The following is an 18,846-nucleotide window of genomic DNA, read 5'->3' as shown; positions in this document are numbered from 1 at the left end:
AGTCGAAAGTGTGACGGACTGTCTGTCGGATTGTATGATGGACTAAGTACGCCATACAGTCCGCTCGTGTGTACGTGGCATAAGTTGCCTGAGTCTTCATAGAAGCGACTTTCCTCCTCTCTGGGCAGTCTGCCAAGAAAAGAGCAAAGAGATACAATGTTTACACTTGAATGAAGGAACTCAACTCTGTGTGTAGAGTTCTCAGTTTAACCATTTAAAGACTAAATCTTTTCGGACACTTGCTTACAAGTAAAAATCCTGTATTTTCTGCCAATAAAAATCACTTAGACACCCCAAAAATTATATATATATTTTTAGCAGAGATCCTAGGGAATAAGATAGCGGTTGTTGCAATATTTTAGGTCTTTCAAATGCAATTTTTTGGGGAAAAAAATACACTAATGATTTAAAAAAAAAAAACTAAAACAGTAAAGTTAGCCCATTTTTTTTTTGGTCCAAAAGTTTTGACTACCTGTTTTTATTTAATATATCGTTTTTTTTTTTTTTTATCTAAATCATACATACAAGTAAACTGATTGGAGGTTTGTTTTGTTTAATAAATGTTTAAATGTAAGAAATTTTCTGTATCACTTATGAAGGCTCCACACTGGAGCGGGCAGGCGTTGATGGTAAAACGCTGCTAATTTTAGCCATGCTTTACCATCATTTTAGAGGTGCTATTCGGCTGCTAGCGGGGTACTTATAACCCAGCTAGCGGCTGAGGAAGAGGTTAAATGAGCCCGTGAAGCACCGCTGCCAAATCGCATTGCATGCGCTTCGGCAGTGGTGCCCATTAATATCAATTGGCAGGAGTGGTGGAGGAGCGGCATACACTACTCCAAACGTGCTGCTTGCAGGACTTTTTTTAATATCCTGCCAGCGCATCGCCTCAGTGTGAAAGCACTCGGGCTTCCACACAGACTGCAGGAGAGCCGTTTTGCAGGCACTTTACAGGCGCTATTTTTAGCCCAAAAGCGCCTGAAAAACGCCCCAGTGGGAAAGGTGTCTGTTAGATTTTATGAGATGAAGGGGAATAAAAGAAAAAAAAAGAAAAAAAATAAAGTAAAAAAAATTGGCCTAACATATCGGCCCAAAAAAATCTGCATCATATATCGGCCATCGGCCGCCATGATTTCTAAATATCGGCATCGGCCAGAGAAAAACCCATATCGGTCAACCTCTAATAACATCCTTTGCTTTTTTTGGGGGTTTACATCCACTTTAAGAGATGTAAGGACTCCAGAGAGAAAGATATCATTTTGCCCCAGTACAAATCATTGGTAAGACCTCATCTGGAATATGCAATTCAGTTTTGGGCAACAGTTTACAAAAAGGATATCGGGGAACTGGAGAAAGTGCAGAGAAGGGCAACCAAACTAATAAGAGGCATGGAGGAGCTCAGCTATGAGGAAAGATTAGAGGAACTGAATTTATTCACTCTTGAGAAGAGGAGATTAAAGGGGGATGTGATCAACATGTACAAATATATAAGGGGTACATATAGTGAACTTGGTAATGAGTTATTCACTTTATAGTCAATGCAGAGGACAAGGAGGCACGCTTTATGCCTAGAGGAAAAGAGATTTCATCTACAAATATGGAAAGGTTTCTTCACAGTAAGAGCTGTGAAAATGTGAAATAGACTCCCTCCAGAGTCTATTTCTGGCGATTTCAGTAGATTGCTTTAAGAAAGGACCGGATTCTTTCCTAAATGTACTTAATATAATTGGGCACTGACACTTTTATATATATATATATATATATATATATATATATATATATATATATATATATTATAGGCTTTGCTGTTTTTTTTTTCCCCTTCCTCTGGATCAACTGGGTATAGGATTGTGTTTATGGGATTGTATGATATTATTATTTTTTTTTTAATGGTTGAACTTGATGGACTTTTGTATTTTTTCCACCTGTATGTAACTAGTATGCTGTACATACTAGCTCATTATGCCTTCGTCTTACAGGTTTTTAGTTTTAACCACTTGCCGCCCGCCCTATTACAAATTGACGACGGCAAAGTGGTTTCATTATCCTAACCGGACGTCATATGACGTGATTAGGATAATGAGCCGCTGCGCGCCCCCGGGGGCGCGCATCGCGGCGATCGTTGTTGCGGGGTGTCAGTCTGACACCCGGCAACTACGATCTCGGTAAAGAGTCTCCGACGGAGACTCTTTACCATGTGATCAGCCGTGTCCAATCACGGCTGATCACAGTGTAAATGGGAAGAGCCGGTGATCGGCTTTTCCTCACTCGCGTCTGTCAGACGCGAGTAGAGGAGAGCCGATCGGCTGCTCCTCTGACAGGGGGGGTCTGTGCTGATCGATTATCAGCACAGCCCCCCCGAGGATGCCCACACTGGACCACCAGGGACACCACTAGACCACCAGGGAAAAGGTAATAACAATCCATAATCCTCCCTAGACCACCAGGGTGCCAGTCAGCACAATGGGTGCCAATCAGTGCCCATAATGGATGCCAATCAGTGGCCACAATGGGCATCACTGATTGGCATGCATTATTGTTTGGCACTGATTGGCATCCATTACTATAACACCGATGCCGCCTATGAGTGCCCACCTGTGCCGCCTATGAGTGCCCACCTGTGCCGCCTGAGTGCCCACCTGTGCCGCCTATGAGTGCCCACCTGTGCCGCCTATCCGTGCCCACCTGTGCCGCCTATCCGTGCCCACCTGTGCCGCCTATCTATGCCCACCTGTGCCGCCTATCCATGCCCACCTGTGCCGCCTATCCATGCCCATCCGTGCCGCCCATCCGTGCCAGCTATCAGTGCCAATTTGTGCCACCTATCAGTGTCCGTCCGTGTCGCCCATCCGTGTCGCCCATCCGTGTCGCCCATCCGTGTCGCTCATCAGTGCCGCCTATCAGTGCCACTTCATTGGTGCCACATTGGTGCCCATCAGTGCCACCTTATCAGTGCCCATCAGTGTAGCCCCATCAGTGCCCATCAGTGAAGGAGAAAACATACTTATTTACAAAGTTTTGAAACTGAAACAAAAAAAAACATTTTTTTTTTCAAAATTTTCGGTATTTTTTTATTTGTAGCGCAAAAAATAAAAACCGTAGAGGTGATCAAATACCACCAAAAGAAAGCTCTATTTGTGGGAAAAAAATGATAAAAATTTCATTTGGGTACAGTGTAGCATGACCGCGCAATTGTCATTCAAAGTGCGACAGCGCTGAAAGCTCAAAATTGGTCTGGGCAGGAAGGTGTTTAAGTGCCCTGTATTGAAGTGGTTAAACAGGGTTTACGATCTGTTTTGATCTAGCTTGTTTTTATTTATTACTTTTACACAGTTTTTTATTTTTCGAGAGAGAGAGAGAGAGAGAGATCGAGAGAGAGATCGAGAGAGAGAGAGAGAGAGATCGAGAGAGAGAGAGAGAGAGAGATCGAGAGAGAGAGAGAGAGAGAGAGAGAGAGAGAGAGAGAGAGAGAGAAAGAAAGAGAGTATCTTTTATGAAACACAGGGGAGGGCTTCACAGTCACTGATCACTGTGATAGCCAAACAGAGGCTATCACAGTGATTGGGCGACCCAAAACCAAGAGTGCTGGGAGTGCGCTGTGTGGCATGCTCCCAGCACAAAGACAGATACACATAGAAAAAGCCCAGTGCAGTAGGGCCACATATATGCATACTGTCTGCATGAAGGGGTAAAAGGCTTTATAAACCTTTTAAATTGTACCTTGTGTTTTCACCTGCATAAGATGTATATTGCTCCTGTAGTTTAATGGTGTCATTTGTTGGCCTGTACAGACAGCCTCTAGTAGAGTAAACCTTTACATTCTGTTTGTGCTCAAATATGGGACATGTGGAATTGCATTGCAAAGGGTAATGCATGACCCCTGTCTGCAGTCTGACATTTTCTGTGAAGAATCTACATATCCCACAGTCCCTGGGTCTCTCAGTCAAGTGATCTGCAGATGAATATGTAATGGTAATTAGATCTGAAACAGGCACAAGGAGGTAGAGCAATGGAGGAAAGAGATGTGTTTTCATCACATTATTACTTCCACATTTGTGATGCAAGACAAGAGGAAATGGTGAGGCATGTATTGTGACCCAGAACAAGACGTTGCCTGTCCCTTTACCGAATGGGGACAAACTAGGCGAGTGAATACATGGACATAGAGGAATTGATCAACTATGACACTACCACATGTGAACCCATCAATCCAAGGTAAGGTAAACAACACAGGAAATATAATTGCAATAATACCTAGTTAAAACAAAAGCATTTGAAAGTGTACAATGCCTTTAAAGACCAATGTCCTGTACACACGGTCGGACTTTCTGATGGAAAATGTGCGATTGGATCTTGTTGTCGGAAAATCCGATTGTGTGTGGGCTCCATCTGACTTTTTCCGTCGGAATTTCCGACACACAAAGTTTGAGAGCTGGATCTAAAATTTTCCCACAACAAAATCTGATTCTTTAAATTCCGATCGTGTGTAGACAATTCTGACGGACAAAGTGCCACGCATATTAGCTACCGCCCTCTTTATAATCCCATTGTATGTGTTCTACGTCACCACGTTCTAAACGATCGGATTTTCCGTCAACTTTGTGCGACCGTGTGTATGCAAGACAAGTTTGGGCCAAAATCCGTCAGAAAAAATCTGACGGATTTTGTAGTCGGGAGTGTCCGACCACGTGTACAGGGCATTACTCCACTTTTGTTGATCTATGTACTTTACAAGGATTTTAACAAACTTTATTGCAGATTCCTACCTTTTGTTATTCAAGGAATAGTTGTTTGATTGTCTGTGTCCATGGGGTGAGGGTACCTGCAGGTCTCTAATGAGGAAACTTGCAGGATTAAATGTGATTGGGTATCTCACTAAAAAATGACATTTGTGCTGCAAGGGGATGCTCAAAATCTGATTAGAATTTTAGTGCAGACTTCTGGTAAAATCAGTAAGCCAATCACACACGCAGGAGTTTACATTTCTTCTGGGCTTTCTGTACACCATTTGTGTACAGAACACCTCCAGGTAGTTATATTGCATTGCATTTTACAGACAATTTCAGAGCTGCAGATTGATAAGAAAGGGTATTTTTTAATAGCACTCAATACAATATTACAAAATGTAAATTCCACTTACATAACCGTTTTTATAGTGCTCTATAAAAACCAGTCTGGTGTGTCAGTTTCTCTTACAACATGACAGTGTCTTTTACTGTGTGTCTATCCAACATAAAAGTCTTTGGTATTGTCTCCTCTTATGACATGGCAGGGTCTTGTCCTGTCGGGTTGAACAAAAAGAAAAAAAAAAAAACGGCAGGCTTCCGTTTTTATTGAACCAGCAGACGTTGCCAGACATTTGGCCCATGTGTACTAGGCTTTAGATTGATGACATCATAAGAACCTTTCCTACATGTACAGTATCTCACAAAAATGAGTACACCCCTCACATTTTTGCAAATATTTTATTATATCTTTTAATGTCTCAACACTGAAGAAATAACACTTTGCTACAATGTAAAATAGTGAGTGTACAGCTTATATAACAGTGTAAATTTGCTGTCCCCTCAACTCAACACACAGCCATTAATGTCAAAACCGCTGGTACAGAGTACACCCCTAAGTGAAAATGTCCATATTGTGCACAATTAGCCATTTTCCCTCCCCGGTGTCATGTGACTCTTTAGTGTTACAAGGTCTCAGGTGTGAATGGGGAGCAGGTGTGTTAAATTGGGTGTTATCGCACTCATTTTCTTATACTGGTCACTGGAAGTTCAACGTGGCACCTCATGACAAAGAACTCTCTGAGGATCTGAAAAAAATAATTGTTGCTCTACATAAAGATAGCCTAGGCCAGGGATATGCAATTAGCGGTCCTCCAGCTGTTGCAAAACTACAAGTCCCACCATGCCTCTGGGTGTCATGCTTGTGGCTGTCAGAGCCTTGCTATGCCTCATGGGACTTGTAGTTCTGCAACAGCTGGAGGTCCGTTAATTGCATATCCCTGGCCTAGGATATAAGAAGATTGCCAAGACCCTGAAACTGAGCTGTAGCACGTTGGCCAAGACCATACAGCAGTTCAACAGGGCAGGTTCCACTCAAAACAGGCCTCGCCATGGTCGACCAAAGAAGTTGAGTGCACGTGCTCAGCATCATATACAGAGGTTGTCTTTGGTAAATAGATGCATAAGTGCTGCCAGCATTGCTTCAGAGGTTGAAGGGGTGGGGGGTCAGCCTGTCAGTGCTCATACGCTGCACGCTGTATCGAATGGTCTGCATGGCTATTGTCTCGGAAGGAAGCCTCTTCTAAAGATGATGCACAGGAAAGCCCGCAAACAGTTTGCTGAAAACAAGCAGACTAAGGACATGGATTACTGGAACCATGTCCTGTGGTCTGATGAGACCAAGATAAGCTTATTTGGTTCAGATGGTGTCAAGCGTTTGTGGGGGCAACCAAGTGAGGAGTACAAAGACAAGTATGTCTTGCCTACAGTCAAGCATGGTGGTGGGAGTGTCATGGTCTAGGGCTACATGAATGCTGCTGGCACTGGGGAGCTACAGTTCATTGAGGGAACCATGAATGCCAACATGTACTGTGACATACTGAAGCAGAGCATGATCCCTTCCTTCAGAGACACACCTCCAAGACGACCACTGCCTTGCTAAAGAAGCTGAAGGTAAAGGTGATGGACTGGCCAAGCATGTCTCCAGACCTAAACCCTATTGAGTGTCTGTGGGGCATCCTCAAATGGAAGGTGGAGGAGTGCAAGGTCTCCAACACCCACTAGCTCTTTGATGTCATCATGGAGGAGTGGAAGAGGACTCCAGTGGCGTGGCAAGCTGTGAAGCTTTGGTAAACTCCATGCCCAAGAGGGTTAAGGCAGTGCTGGAAAAAAAATGGTGGCCACACAAAATATTGACACTTTGGGCCCAATTTGGAAATTTTCACTTAGGGATGTACTCACTTTTGTTGCCAGCAGTATAGCCATTAACCGATTGCCGACCATCCTCCCCAGTTGTAGTGCGGCAGAATGGCACAGGCAGTCGAATTGCCGTCATGTTACCGTGGGCGCAAGGCCTGCCAGGACTATCGGATTTGATCAGGAATCGATCAATCCCCAGGCCCAAGCCAATGATATCTGGCCTGGACCTGGTGATTGGTCCTGACGAATGAGATCCTTCCCTTGTCGTGTAAGTGTAAACATTGACAGGGAAGTGATGTCATCTCTCCTCGTGTCGATCTTTTCCATTCCAGACCGAGGAGAGAAGACATCACAGAGTGAGTTGCACAACACTACACTGACACCAGGCCACGTAGACACACAATTCACCCCCTGGTTAACCCCTTCACCACCTGTCACTGTGACACCAGTGCAGTGTTCAGATTTTTTTTGATCGCTGTACTGTGTCATTAGTGCCAAAAATCAGCGCTTGGGCAATCAGCCCCAGATAGGTCTAGGGACTCCCCCTACCCCCCCCCCCCCCCAATAAAGGTTTAACCTCTTGATTACCCCATCACCTGTGATCACTATATAAGTGATAAGTGTCATGGGTGACGCAGTTTAGCTAGATTATTTTTATAGCGCAATGGCACTCCCCATATTTTACCCAATAAATGTTTAACCCCCAGATCACCCTGCGGGTGATCAAAGTTAGGTTTTAGCATCAGATAGGGTCTGCGTCGCCCCAGGCAGCATCACATCAGTGCCAGTAGCGCTAACACCCTTGCACGCACCATACACCTCCCTTTAGTAGTATAGTGTCTGAACAAATCGATATTTGATCTGATCAGATCTATACTAGCGCCCCCAGCAGTTTAGGGTTCCCAAAAATGCAGTGTTAGCGACATCAGACCAGATACCTGCTAGCACCTGCATTTAGCCCCTCTGCCAAGCTCAGCCCACCCAAGTGCAGTATCAATCGATCACTGTTACTTAACTTAAAATCACAAAACACATAACTGCAATGTTCGCAGAGTCAAGCCTGATCCCTGCGAATGCTAAAGCCCCCTACGATTTTCTGCTGATTTTGGTCTTCAGATTGACCAAAACCATGTAGTGCCTGATTGCATACAAATTGAAACTCCTAAGGTTTGACCTCATATTATATGGTTTTGTTTTTTTTAAGACAAAAATCAGCAGAAAATCTGATAGTGTGTATGGGGCTTAACAGTTTTTTTGCTAGCGCTTGAATCAGTCGCTGTCAGGTGCTTTTTTTCTTCTGAGTCTCACTACTGTACCAGTAAATTTACAGTAGTGAAGAGGCCTACACGTTTCTGAGCATGACAGATAGTGAAGAGGAAGTCACTCATCTGTCGGATTCAGGCTCAGAATATTAACCTGTAGACAGATGCGGCACCCTGACAGATAGCTCTGACGACAAAGTTGTGGTCCCTGCCAAGGTCAGGCGTACCAGACCCTGTTCTCCTTCCGCTGTCGTTGAGGCGCAAGAACCCCAGGTCCCTCGAATGTAGCAGAGAGCCAGAACAAGCGCCCTTCCGGCTGCATTCGCCAATGCTAATTGGGAACCCACCACTTCTGCAGCACCCGTTCTTCCCTTATTCACTGGCCAACCCAGAAATCAGGTGGAAACAGTTGATTTTACGTAACTTGATTTTTATTTGCTGTTTTTCACCAAAGCAATTTATATGCTGGTCAATTCGTCGCCGCTAATCCCCAGCTTACCCTTGCCAGAGATTGGAGACCTATTACGGTCTCCGAACTTAAGACTTTCCTGGGCCTATCCCTCCTCATGGGCGTAACTAAAAAGAGTGAGTTGTGGTCATATTGGTCCACTGACCCAATTCACCTTATGCCCGTGTTCTCTGCCTCCATGACCAGGACACGATACGTGCAGATCTTGCGGTTCATGCATTTCAATGACAATGAACTCTGTCATCCTCGGGGTGACCCCGAATTTGATTGGCTCTACAAAAATTTGGCCCCTTGTAAACCACTTCAACCAACATTTTGCAGCCTTGTTTACTCCCCATCAAGTTGTCTGCATTGATGAGTTCCTGATTACGTTTTCTGTCCGCTTGTCATTCAAACAGTATCTTCCCAGCAGGCGTGGCAGGTACGGGATCAAGATGTATAAGCTCTGTGACAGGGCCACAGGCTATACATATAGTTTTATGGTTTACAAGGGAAGAGATAGTTATGTAGAGCCACTGCCCTGACTACATAGGGAGGGCTGGTAAGACTGTGTGGGACTTGGTGTCACCCTTATTCGGAAAGGGGTACCACTTGTATGTGGACAATTACACAAGTGTGCCACTTTTTAGTCACTTGTTTGATCATCAAATTGGCGCATGTGGCACCGTGCAATCTAATTGCCGGGGCTTATCCCAGCGGCTTGTAGATTCCTGTCTTAGGCTGGGGGAAAGAGTCTGCTTGAGATGTAATAATTTGCTTGCTGTGAAGTAGAGGGATAATAAGAATGTTTTCGTTCTGTCCTCCCTTCGCGCAGAACCAACGGTCCAAATTCCTACGGCGACTGGTGTTGTGGAGAAACCCATCCGTGTCCATGAATATAACCTTAATATGGGTGGGGTGGACCTCAATGACCAGTTGTTGGCGCCGTACCTAATTGCCCGAAAGGCCAGACACTGGTACAAAAAAGTGTCTGTTTATTTATTTCAATTGGCTTTGCTGAATGCTTTTGTGGTATACAAAGCTTCAGAACGAACTGGATTCTTCCTTAAATTCCAGGAAGAGATCATCAGAGCCGTTCTGTTTCCAGACGGTGCTTTGGCTCAACTTCTCAATCCAAATGCAGTAAGCTGGCTGCATGAGAGGCATTTTCCACATGTCCTCTCTGGTACGCCTACCCAAAAAAAAACCCCAAAGAAGATGTCGTTTCTATAGAAAGCACTCGCTATTGATGGCCATCACATTTTGAGAGACCCTAATCTGCAACGTTCAGTTTATAGTTTTTACAGTTTTATAAAAGTGAAAAAAAAAAACACACACAAAAACAATTAAAAATAATAAAGCCAAAAATTGTGGTTGCATTTTTCTTCTCTCTTTCTCTCTCTCTCTCTCTCTCTTATGTTCGTTCTCTACTGTCCGCTCACTATTGTTCTATATCTATCGCTCTCTCTCTGTTTTATTTTGACTATGTTTCATTGTATTTGCTTTGCAGGTATGGTATGTTATACTGTAATGTTTGTTTTATTGTTAACCATCATTTGCTTAGCAGGTATGCCATTCAGCTGCAGCACGGGTTTATTTATCTTGACAGCAACAGCGTTTGCTCCCACGATACATAAAGCAGCACTGTTGGAGCGGATTTCCCCACCACAGTTAATAAAAAAAAGAGCGTATATGACGAAGCATGGGGGCAGGGGTGGAGGAGCGATTTGCTCCTAATATTAGGGGCGGATTGCCCCCATGCTTCAGCATACTTTTTTTAGGCACAGAATGTATTTTGGGGTGTCATTCCACATATGCCCATGGCATGTTTGAGCAATATATCATTTAGTGACAACTTTGTGCAAATTTTTTTTAAATATTCCTGCAACTTATGGCAAAATATAAAATATTCCATGGACTCAACATGCCTATCAGCAAATAGCTTGGGGTGTCTCCTTTCCAAAATGGGGTCATTGGGGGGGGGGGGATTGTGCTATCTTGCCATTTTATGGCCTTCGAAACTGATAGGTAGTGAGGAGTGAAATCCAAAATTACGCCCTTATAAAGCCTGAAGGCAGGGCTTAGTTTTCAGGGTCCTGTATGCGGCTAGGCTCCCAAAAAGTCTCACACATGAGGTATCCCCATACTCAGGAGAAGCAGCAGAATGCATTTTATGGTGTAATTGAATATATAACCATGGCATGTGTGAGCAATATATCATTTAGTGCCAACTTTTTTTTTGTCATTTTTCAATTACTTGTGACAAAAAAATAAAATATTCAATGGGTTCAACATGCCTCTCAACATTTCCTTGAGGTGTCAATCTGCCATTTTAGGACCTCAAGAAATGAGATAGGTAGTCATAAACTAAAAGTTGCATAAATTCCAGAAAATGTACCCTAGTTTGTAGACGCTATAACTTTTGCACAAACCAATAGATATACGCTTATTGACATTTTCTTTACCAAAGAAAATCAGTAAACTTAATAGCAATATAATAACTTCAACAAATGTTAACTGCTCTCATCTGCTTTTTTCTACATTTAATATGTCCAGGAAACGATTAGCAGAGGAGCACTTGCCCCTGGAGGGGTCTCAACAAACACGTGCTGCTAAGGAGAAGGGGAACCAGGCTACAGCTGCTGCAGTCAAACTGGAGCGATATGCTCATACAGCCTCAATATCACCTGTTAAAGGGGGCTGCCAACAGGCAACAGCGCAAGCTAAAGGCCAGACATGCTCTTCAACAGGCAGGAGGAGCCAAGGACAGGTATCCTCAAACCCATCCACTACATCAACCACTAAAACTGTAAGTACCAAGGGACTGGGGGGAGTAAAGCTTGGAACTGCGGTATTATCTGAGGAGGCCCCTGTGTTCGGCCCCATATTGTTGAAGGAGGAACCTTCACTGAAAGATGGAAAGATGCGGTTAACGAATGCAAAGACTCAATTAATAGCCTTGATACCCAGCTTAGGAGTATTAAGGAGGAAATACATACCACTGGGCAAGAACTTTGTAAGATTGAAGAAAGGACTACAGCTCTTTAAGAAAGGATAAGTGTAGTGGAGGATGATTTGTACCCGTTGAGGCGAGAAATAAGGAGGTCGAAGGAACAAATGGACATACAGGCGGCTAAACTCGATGAAATGGAGAATAGAAGTCACAGAAACAATGTGAGAGTGATAGGCCTCCCAGAACAAAGCGAGGGCCCCAACCCCATAGCATTCCTGGAGGGGTGGTTTTGAGTCCCCTTTAAAACCCACCTGAAGCTGTCTTGCCTACACACGGTCACACCAAATTCCGATAGTTTAGAATGCTCAAATTTGGGCGGCGACAAAATGATCACTGCCCTACATGTAGGGCATCAGGGGATTTTATCCATATGGTTTGGAAATGCCCGAAGCTATTCAGATACTGGATAGAGATAGTAGATAGGATAAATAAAACTTTCAAGACCGCAATAGAACCGACACCTAAGACTTGTCTATCAAGGGTATGGAGGAGGGTGGAGTCCCAAAAGATACTATGGAAATAGTCCTAAGGTGCCTATTTCAGGCAAGAAAACTAACTGCACAAAAATGGCAGGCATACAACTCCCCGTCTGTGAAGAATTGGGTTGAGACCATCAATTCAACAATTGGAAACGAGAGAGTGACATACATCAGGCAGGGAAATTATAGGAAATTTGAAAGAATGTGGCGACCTGGGTTGGATGAGTTGGGGCACCCTCCATAGGGGGGAGTGGGTAGAATGTGGAGAGTGGGGGACATGTTTCTTTCTTCTTCTTCCCCCTATTGCTACCAACCCGTGACTTTGGAGGATCTCTAAAGCCCATTGCCGCGGTAGTTCTCCCTGACCCCTGGGAGGGGCTCCACCCACCTCTCTGTGCCCCTTGATGGATGTGTAAACAATAGCAGGCAAATATACCTAAGAGTTTTAGTGGTGTGAGAGAAAGGTGTGGGTGGTAGACGATTGGGTGGGTGAAAGCAGGTGAGTAGGGTAAATAATGTCACTATGCACTGTTAAGTATTACACTATGTATTGCAAAGCTCTATTTTTTTAAATCTTCTTTTACTGTTTGTGTAATAACTATATTATAAATAAATAAAAATTATAAAAAAATAAAATAAAATAAAAAGATTTTTTTTTTCACCATCTCTGTCCCATTGCGGAGATTTCCCTTCACTTCCTGTCCCACAGCCAAATTGGAAGTGAAAGGAAATCCCTGCAAAGATTAGCGTCCCCATTGGAAGATTACCCTTACATTGCTTTTCTAGGGACAACCCAAAATTTGGGGTTTTCTTTTACTTTCAATGAAAATAGTAAACAGTAAGGATGAGCTCCGGCGTGTTCTCACAACCCCCATTCAGAGCCCACCAGGAAGTCGGCACTGCGCTGCTCTGCGCTAATCATAGGCAGTGACACATTGTGCCGATCCGTGGCTGCAGAAATCGGGAAATGTCTCACTGCCTCTGATTAGTGCAGCGCAGTGCCGACTTCCTGGCTGGCTCTGCACATGGGCTGTGCGAACACGCTGAACGGAGCTCATCCTTAGTAAACAGTAAAAATAGGGTGAATCTCCTTAACGGAAGCACAGACAGCAATAAAAACTGACACGTGGTGGTCTAACCCCTCTCCACTCTATCCAAAACCCAAAAAAAGTTTTACCATTAGTTATATTTTAAGACCAGTCACTTCTGCTCTCTCTCTTGATGCAAGATACGGTAGCTTGTCTGGTATGCACCCCCTCTTGTAGTTTTCCCCAGCAGCCTGCGGTGGTTGGTTTGGTTGGGGCCCTCCCACTGCTCTGCTCTCTCTGCAGGTTATGGACAGCACAGCGATGACGTTACTGCTACTTTTATGAAGTAATAACTGGGTTATCAAAGACATTTGGTGCATACAAAGTAGATTTATATACTTTGCGGCTATTAAGGAAAATATTTAAATAAATGTTCTTGTGCCTGAAGTTAAACTGTTTTGTGGGCTGCTGCAGAAACTACAGCCTACATTGACCACCACTTACACAAGGAAAAAAATGTGTGTATTCTCAGAGCTTTTGGATATCATGCACTAACTACTGAGCACAGCAATATTTCAGCGGAAAGTTATCCAGACAGTTGTTAGGTATGATCATGTTTTCTGGGTAATCTGACAATTTTTACGCTCAGTAAAACTACTAACTGATAGAAGTCATCCAGCCCCCTTCAATGCTTTTGCCAAAAACATTACGAAATGCTGCAATTTTCTGTAACAGACTATAACACCAAAGTATAAATAGATGACTTATTTGATTTCCAAGTTCCTTCTGTTAGCACACCATTTGCAGAACTTAAGACTTCCCCTTTCTCAAAACGGTTAAAATATAACTATGAAAAGCAAAATGAATACTATACTACTAGCTGCTATCTATACCTGTAAATATCAAAATAATTAGCGTATATATTCTTTTTAATAGTACCACCATTTTATGGTAAACTCCTATAACACTAATGTGAAGAGCATCAAACTCCAGGCAGAGAGGTTTTTATGACAAAAGTGACCTCTCGTGAGGGTCTAGTTCACTTCTGTGCATTGTTAAAATACTTTCATTTATGCCAGAAAGTACAGCTATCACTGCAAAGAACACTTGTGCGACTTGTCCTGACACTTGGGACTGCAATGAGTACTGTTGATATCTGTGTGACTTCAAAGTAGTCCCTGCACTACTTTGGTCCGACTTTGAAGCGTACAAGTGTGAAAGGGTCAGAAACGTAATCACTAAAATTTCATATACGCTTTAACATAAAAGTCATTAAAAAAAAGTAATTTTCTTTATTTTAAATCATCAAAATACCACCAGCCAATCCTGCTGTCAAGTTCCTTGTTAAAGTATAATTCCAGAATCAATCTAACTAAGCTTAAAACTGCTCCTACCCTATGTCAAAATTCTTTATTAACTACCCTATAGAAGGAAGATGCTTATACTTACCTATTGTCAGAGCGCTCCAGTTCAGTCAAGTGATCGACTCCCAGTGGTCGACTTCGGGGGGGGGGGCAGCCAACCACCGATGCCCCATAGTAAGCCTATGAGTAACGTCACCGCCCAGGCATTCCAGCTATTGTTGTCACTCTCTCTTATCCCCTGTGACCAGACCGGAACACCCTCAGAATAGGCAAGTATAAGCATATTCCTTCTACGGGATAGTTAGTATTGGAGTAAAGGAGGTGGGTGGGAGTGGGTTTAAGTTTAGTTAAGTCAATCTTGGAATTCAACTTTAAGACACCTACTATTATGCAGTGACAATCCCGTTTCTTATCTGTGCTCCTGCATTACAACCGGTTGCATGGGCTTCCAATGGAGACTACACGTAGCTGTTTTAATAGATTATGTAGGTATGGTCCATTGTTATCACCATCAGGACACCTGTACTGTAAAAACGCCATGCAGCTATAACTGGAGTGCACGTACCGTATGTAAAAGAAAGTGGCTGTAAAGAGGCTTTAAGAGATCGGTATACTAATTGGCACTGTTTATCTTACACTGTGTTCTAGTAAATGAAATATCATTCAGTCTGGGATATGATCTACTTTAAAAGCTCAAATTTTGCCACTAAGAAACAGAGAATAGTGCTTTTAAACTGCCTTTATGCGGCTCTCTTCTATTTTAAACAGCCCCATACCCACTACTCTTTACATACAGTTTTAGTATTTACAAGCTGAGCTACAAGAAAGTTAAGAGGAAGGATTTCCTCACTTCGCCGAGTGTGCAAGGGTAATTATGTACAGATACTGAAACCTTTATACAACTATAAAAAGTGGTGCACTGCGTTCTTTTTGCCTCTGCTGCATAATTTAACCTCTGAGTTTACCAGTCCTTTTAAGAAATAAGAAAACCATTGAGTCTAGACTGAGATTACTATCACAATTTATTTTCTGTTGTACAGAACCTTTCAATTTGCTTTGCACAAGAAAGACCAAAAAGATTTCTGTCTGACAAGTCAGTTTATTTTTTGCCAGTAAATATTCATTCTAGGAGCATTTGACTATCCAATAAGACAAATATGATAAAAATTGAATACTAACAATTTTACTTAAAGTATAACTAAAAGCAAAACTTTTTTTTGTTTTGGATAGAGGGGAGTTAGAACATTTGTCAATGAAAGTAAATGAAAATCCCAAATTTTGGGTTGTCCCCAGAAAAGTAAGAGGGAAAATCTTCCATTGGGGACACTAGTTATGGTGACTTGGGGGTCCCCAAGAGATTCCCTTAATTTGTATAGATTTCCTGTTCACTTCCTGTTTAGCTATGGGAGAGGAAATGAAGGTAAATCTCCCCAATGGGACAAAGATGGCAAAAATAACCTTACAAGGGTTATAACCCTACCTTACTCTATCCAAAATGAAAACAAAAATTGTTTTGCCTATAGTTCTACTTTTACTGGCATACTAATAACTTCATTAAAGTGTATCTAAACCTCTAAACCTCAAGCCAAAAGTATACTATACTGCAACTTATAAGTGCTTGGTGTGGTGGGTGCATTTGTTCTCTTTTTTCAAGCTTCTTTTGATTTGCTCCTCCACTGTATCTATGGCCACCAAGATGTATTTCTTTGCACTGAAGGACAGTAAATGGTCCAGATGTAGTATAGTATTTAATAATCATATCTGGATAAAAAAAACTCTGAACAGAATTACAAATCTTTAAGGAAGCAAGATAGTTCACATATACACATAGTGCAACTGTGTATTTATGGTAGGCGTTTCATTAACATTTAAAGTCAAAGATAACGAATGTGTGATCAGCTTTTATCATGAAAATCATACCCTAATCTGTGGATAGGATTTCTTGTTTTTCTCACTGGAAGCTCCGGGCAATCCTCCATGGGATGGTCCTTCACACACATATCGGAAGCGGAACCCTCTCTGCAAGGTTTTCAGAAAAATTTATGTATTTGAAAGTATATGAAGGGATACATGCATGATTAACATATGAGCAGATGGGGGCTGATTTACTAAGGGAGTGTGACCAATTTCAAGGTGATTTTTCATTTATCTCAGGGGGTGTAGCCGGTTCCTGAGCGATCTCGGGAACCATCTGAGTCTCAAAAATATCAGATTGGTAGGCCTTCCTAAGTGTATAGAGAACACAAACCCTTCAGAGTATGCAGAGTGCTAGCTACAGTACTAGACACCTTTGGCAAAATGCTCTTTTCTCCAGTGTTAACAGTGGAAAGAGTGCACAGGGTCCTGCCCCTTGTCTCCAGGCAACCCTCGGAGACCTTTACTCATACACCTCCTGAATTACAGAGACAAGGAAAACAACCTCCTTTGATCCAGAGAAGTTACTAAAGATGTTACTTTTAATGGAAACAGTTATTTTTTTCCTGGATTTCCGCAAAAGCACAGGGCAAAATTCCATAAGCCAAACAACATCTCCAGAAGCTAAGTCTTCAGTATTCATTGCCATATCCTGCCAAGATGTGGGTGGTTGCTAACGTAAAGGTACAGCTTTTTGATATACCTGTAGCAGCTTCCTACAGGTGGGACAGACATTACAAGTGCGGCTTTTCACTTATCTTAATAAACCAGATGAAACAAAGTAAAAATGTATTTTGTAAAAAAAAATACCCATTCATAGGCAATGAAAATAAATAAAACATGACTTTTGCTTACACGTGATTGGGTGACTGAAGTCAGTACAATTTTGACTAATTCACTTAGTTCACAATAAGTGAAATTTCTCCTTGCAAAGTGATTTTTATTAGCTTAGTTTAGGAGCTGAAGGTCGATATGCTTTACATCTTTTGTTGACCAGGGTCATAGTGCTTTTGGTAAACGGTTCAGCACTGTTACATGTGGGCAGGGAGATAGTCAGCCCTATGTAAGCTCTAACTGGAGCAGCGGTTTGAGATTATACAGAACTGACTGTCTTATTTCCAAGCATTCTTTGCTGCTATGTGCCAGTAAGAAAATAAACCTACTAAGGTCCACCAAGAACTAAAAAAATCTGTTATAACCCATAAACAGTAATTCAGCAAATATTTCTGTCTGTATGAAGGTAGGATTTGATATTTATGAATAACTGTAGCATGCTAGGACAGTTTACAGAAATCATATTCTTGCATCCACTGTTTAAAGTAGACCTTCAGTCATTTTTTCATCTTTCCATCTATTAAATCCTCTGATCCATTGCCCTTGTTGTTTTAACTTTGGATAGATTTTTTTTCTGTCAGTAAATACCTTATACAGCCCACTTTCTGTTTCTTGTCTGGTAAAAAGCCTAGGCTTATGAGATCATGCACAGCTCTGAGAGTTGGCCAGGAAGGGAGGGGGAATAAATCATAAGAGGGCCAATGAGAGCTGCAGAGCTAGCTGGAGGTGTGCCTCTGTTTGTCTGTGTAAATTCAGGAAGTAAACAGGCTGCAGCTTCAGCTGCCCACAATTAAAATGGTTGCAGCCGGACTTAGTGAAGGGAGATTTCTGCAGCATATTTTGCAAGTACAGAATCACAGTATATATAAAATAATATGCAAAGTGGTTGGAGAGAAGCTTCAGAATGGCAAAGATGTTTTTATTACAAATTATGTGAGCAGACTGCAGTTCCTCTTAAATAATATCAAGAATAGTTAATTTTCAAGCTTTACATATAAACCAGACACCACCAGCACAATATCAAGGTATGTGACAGATCCATAAATTAATGGTTAGGAAAATAATGGAGTAAAAAGGATCAATTAATAGTTTATTACCTGTTTAGGCTGCTCAGTTACTTCAAGGTATGGCCCATCTACTAGGAAAAAAAAGAAAAGAAAATAACAACACAGTAACTAATAGGATAAAATGTTAATGAGATTAATCTCTAGCAGTTTTAAAGGGTAACTCCACTTTCGTGGGGAAAAAAAATAGCTAATAAAATAAATAAATAATATAACATAACATATACAATTGCAACACAAATCATATTGTAATTGAATGTTATTAAAAAGTCCTTTCCTTTTCAACCTGCAGCTGCTGTAATTTTCTGTGAAAAGCAATGCAATATGGCTTGTAGAAAGATGAGCTCCTGCGCTGCTATGGAAAAATAAAACACGTCTAGATAGGTGCTGCACACACCATATGAGTCAAACAAATCTCACAAGTAGGTAGAAAATATTAAAAAGTGGTGTTGCGCTCCCAGCGTGAAAATATAAATAGTTCATATAAAGTGAAAAAATTTATAAATATCAGGTCAAT

General features: G+C 42.0%; 1 protein-coding gene across 8 annotated transcripts in view; it reads right to left on the bottom strand.

Moving 5' to 3' along the window:
* The window catches only part of NFKB1 (nuclear factor kappa B subunit 1), a 192,899-nt gene that overhangs the window by 109,235 nt on the left and 64,818 nt on the right, over positions 1 to 18,846 (bottom strand). For 4 of the 8 annotated variants that reach the window (XM_077476639.1, XM_077476640.1, XM_077476635.1 and 1 more), the window contains 2 exons: positions 18,363 to 18,403; positions 16,438 to 16,536 (listed from right to left, as the gene is read on the bottom strand). In XM_077476639.1, coding sequence (XP_077332765.1) covers positions 16,438 to 16,536; positions 18,363 to 18,403 — 140 coding nt within the window. The remainder of the gene's footprint in view (positions 1 to 16,437; positions 16,537 to 18,362; positions 18,404 to 18,846) is intronic. The other 4 variants (XM_077476641.1, XM_077476642.1, XM_077476637.1 and 1 more) reach the window with 1 other exon arrangement.

The sequence above is a fragment of the Lithobates pipiens genome, unplaced genomic scaffold, assembly GCF_037356315.1.
Source record: "Lithobates pipiens isolate NorthernLeopardFrog02 unplaced genomic scaffold, aLitPip1_a1.2 Scaffold_13, whole genome shotgun sequence".
In the NCBI taxonomy this organism is placed as follows: domain Eukaryota; kingdom Metazoa; phylum Chordata; class Amphibia; order Anura; family Ranidae; genus Lithobates; species Lithobates pipiens.
The sequence above is the reverse complement of the archived record's forward strand: the minus strand, read 5'-3'. Positions and strand labels throughout refer to the sequence as shown.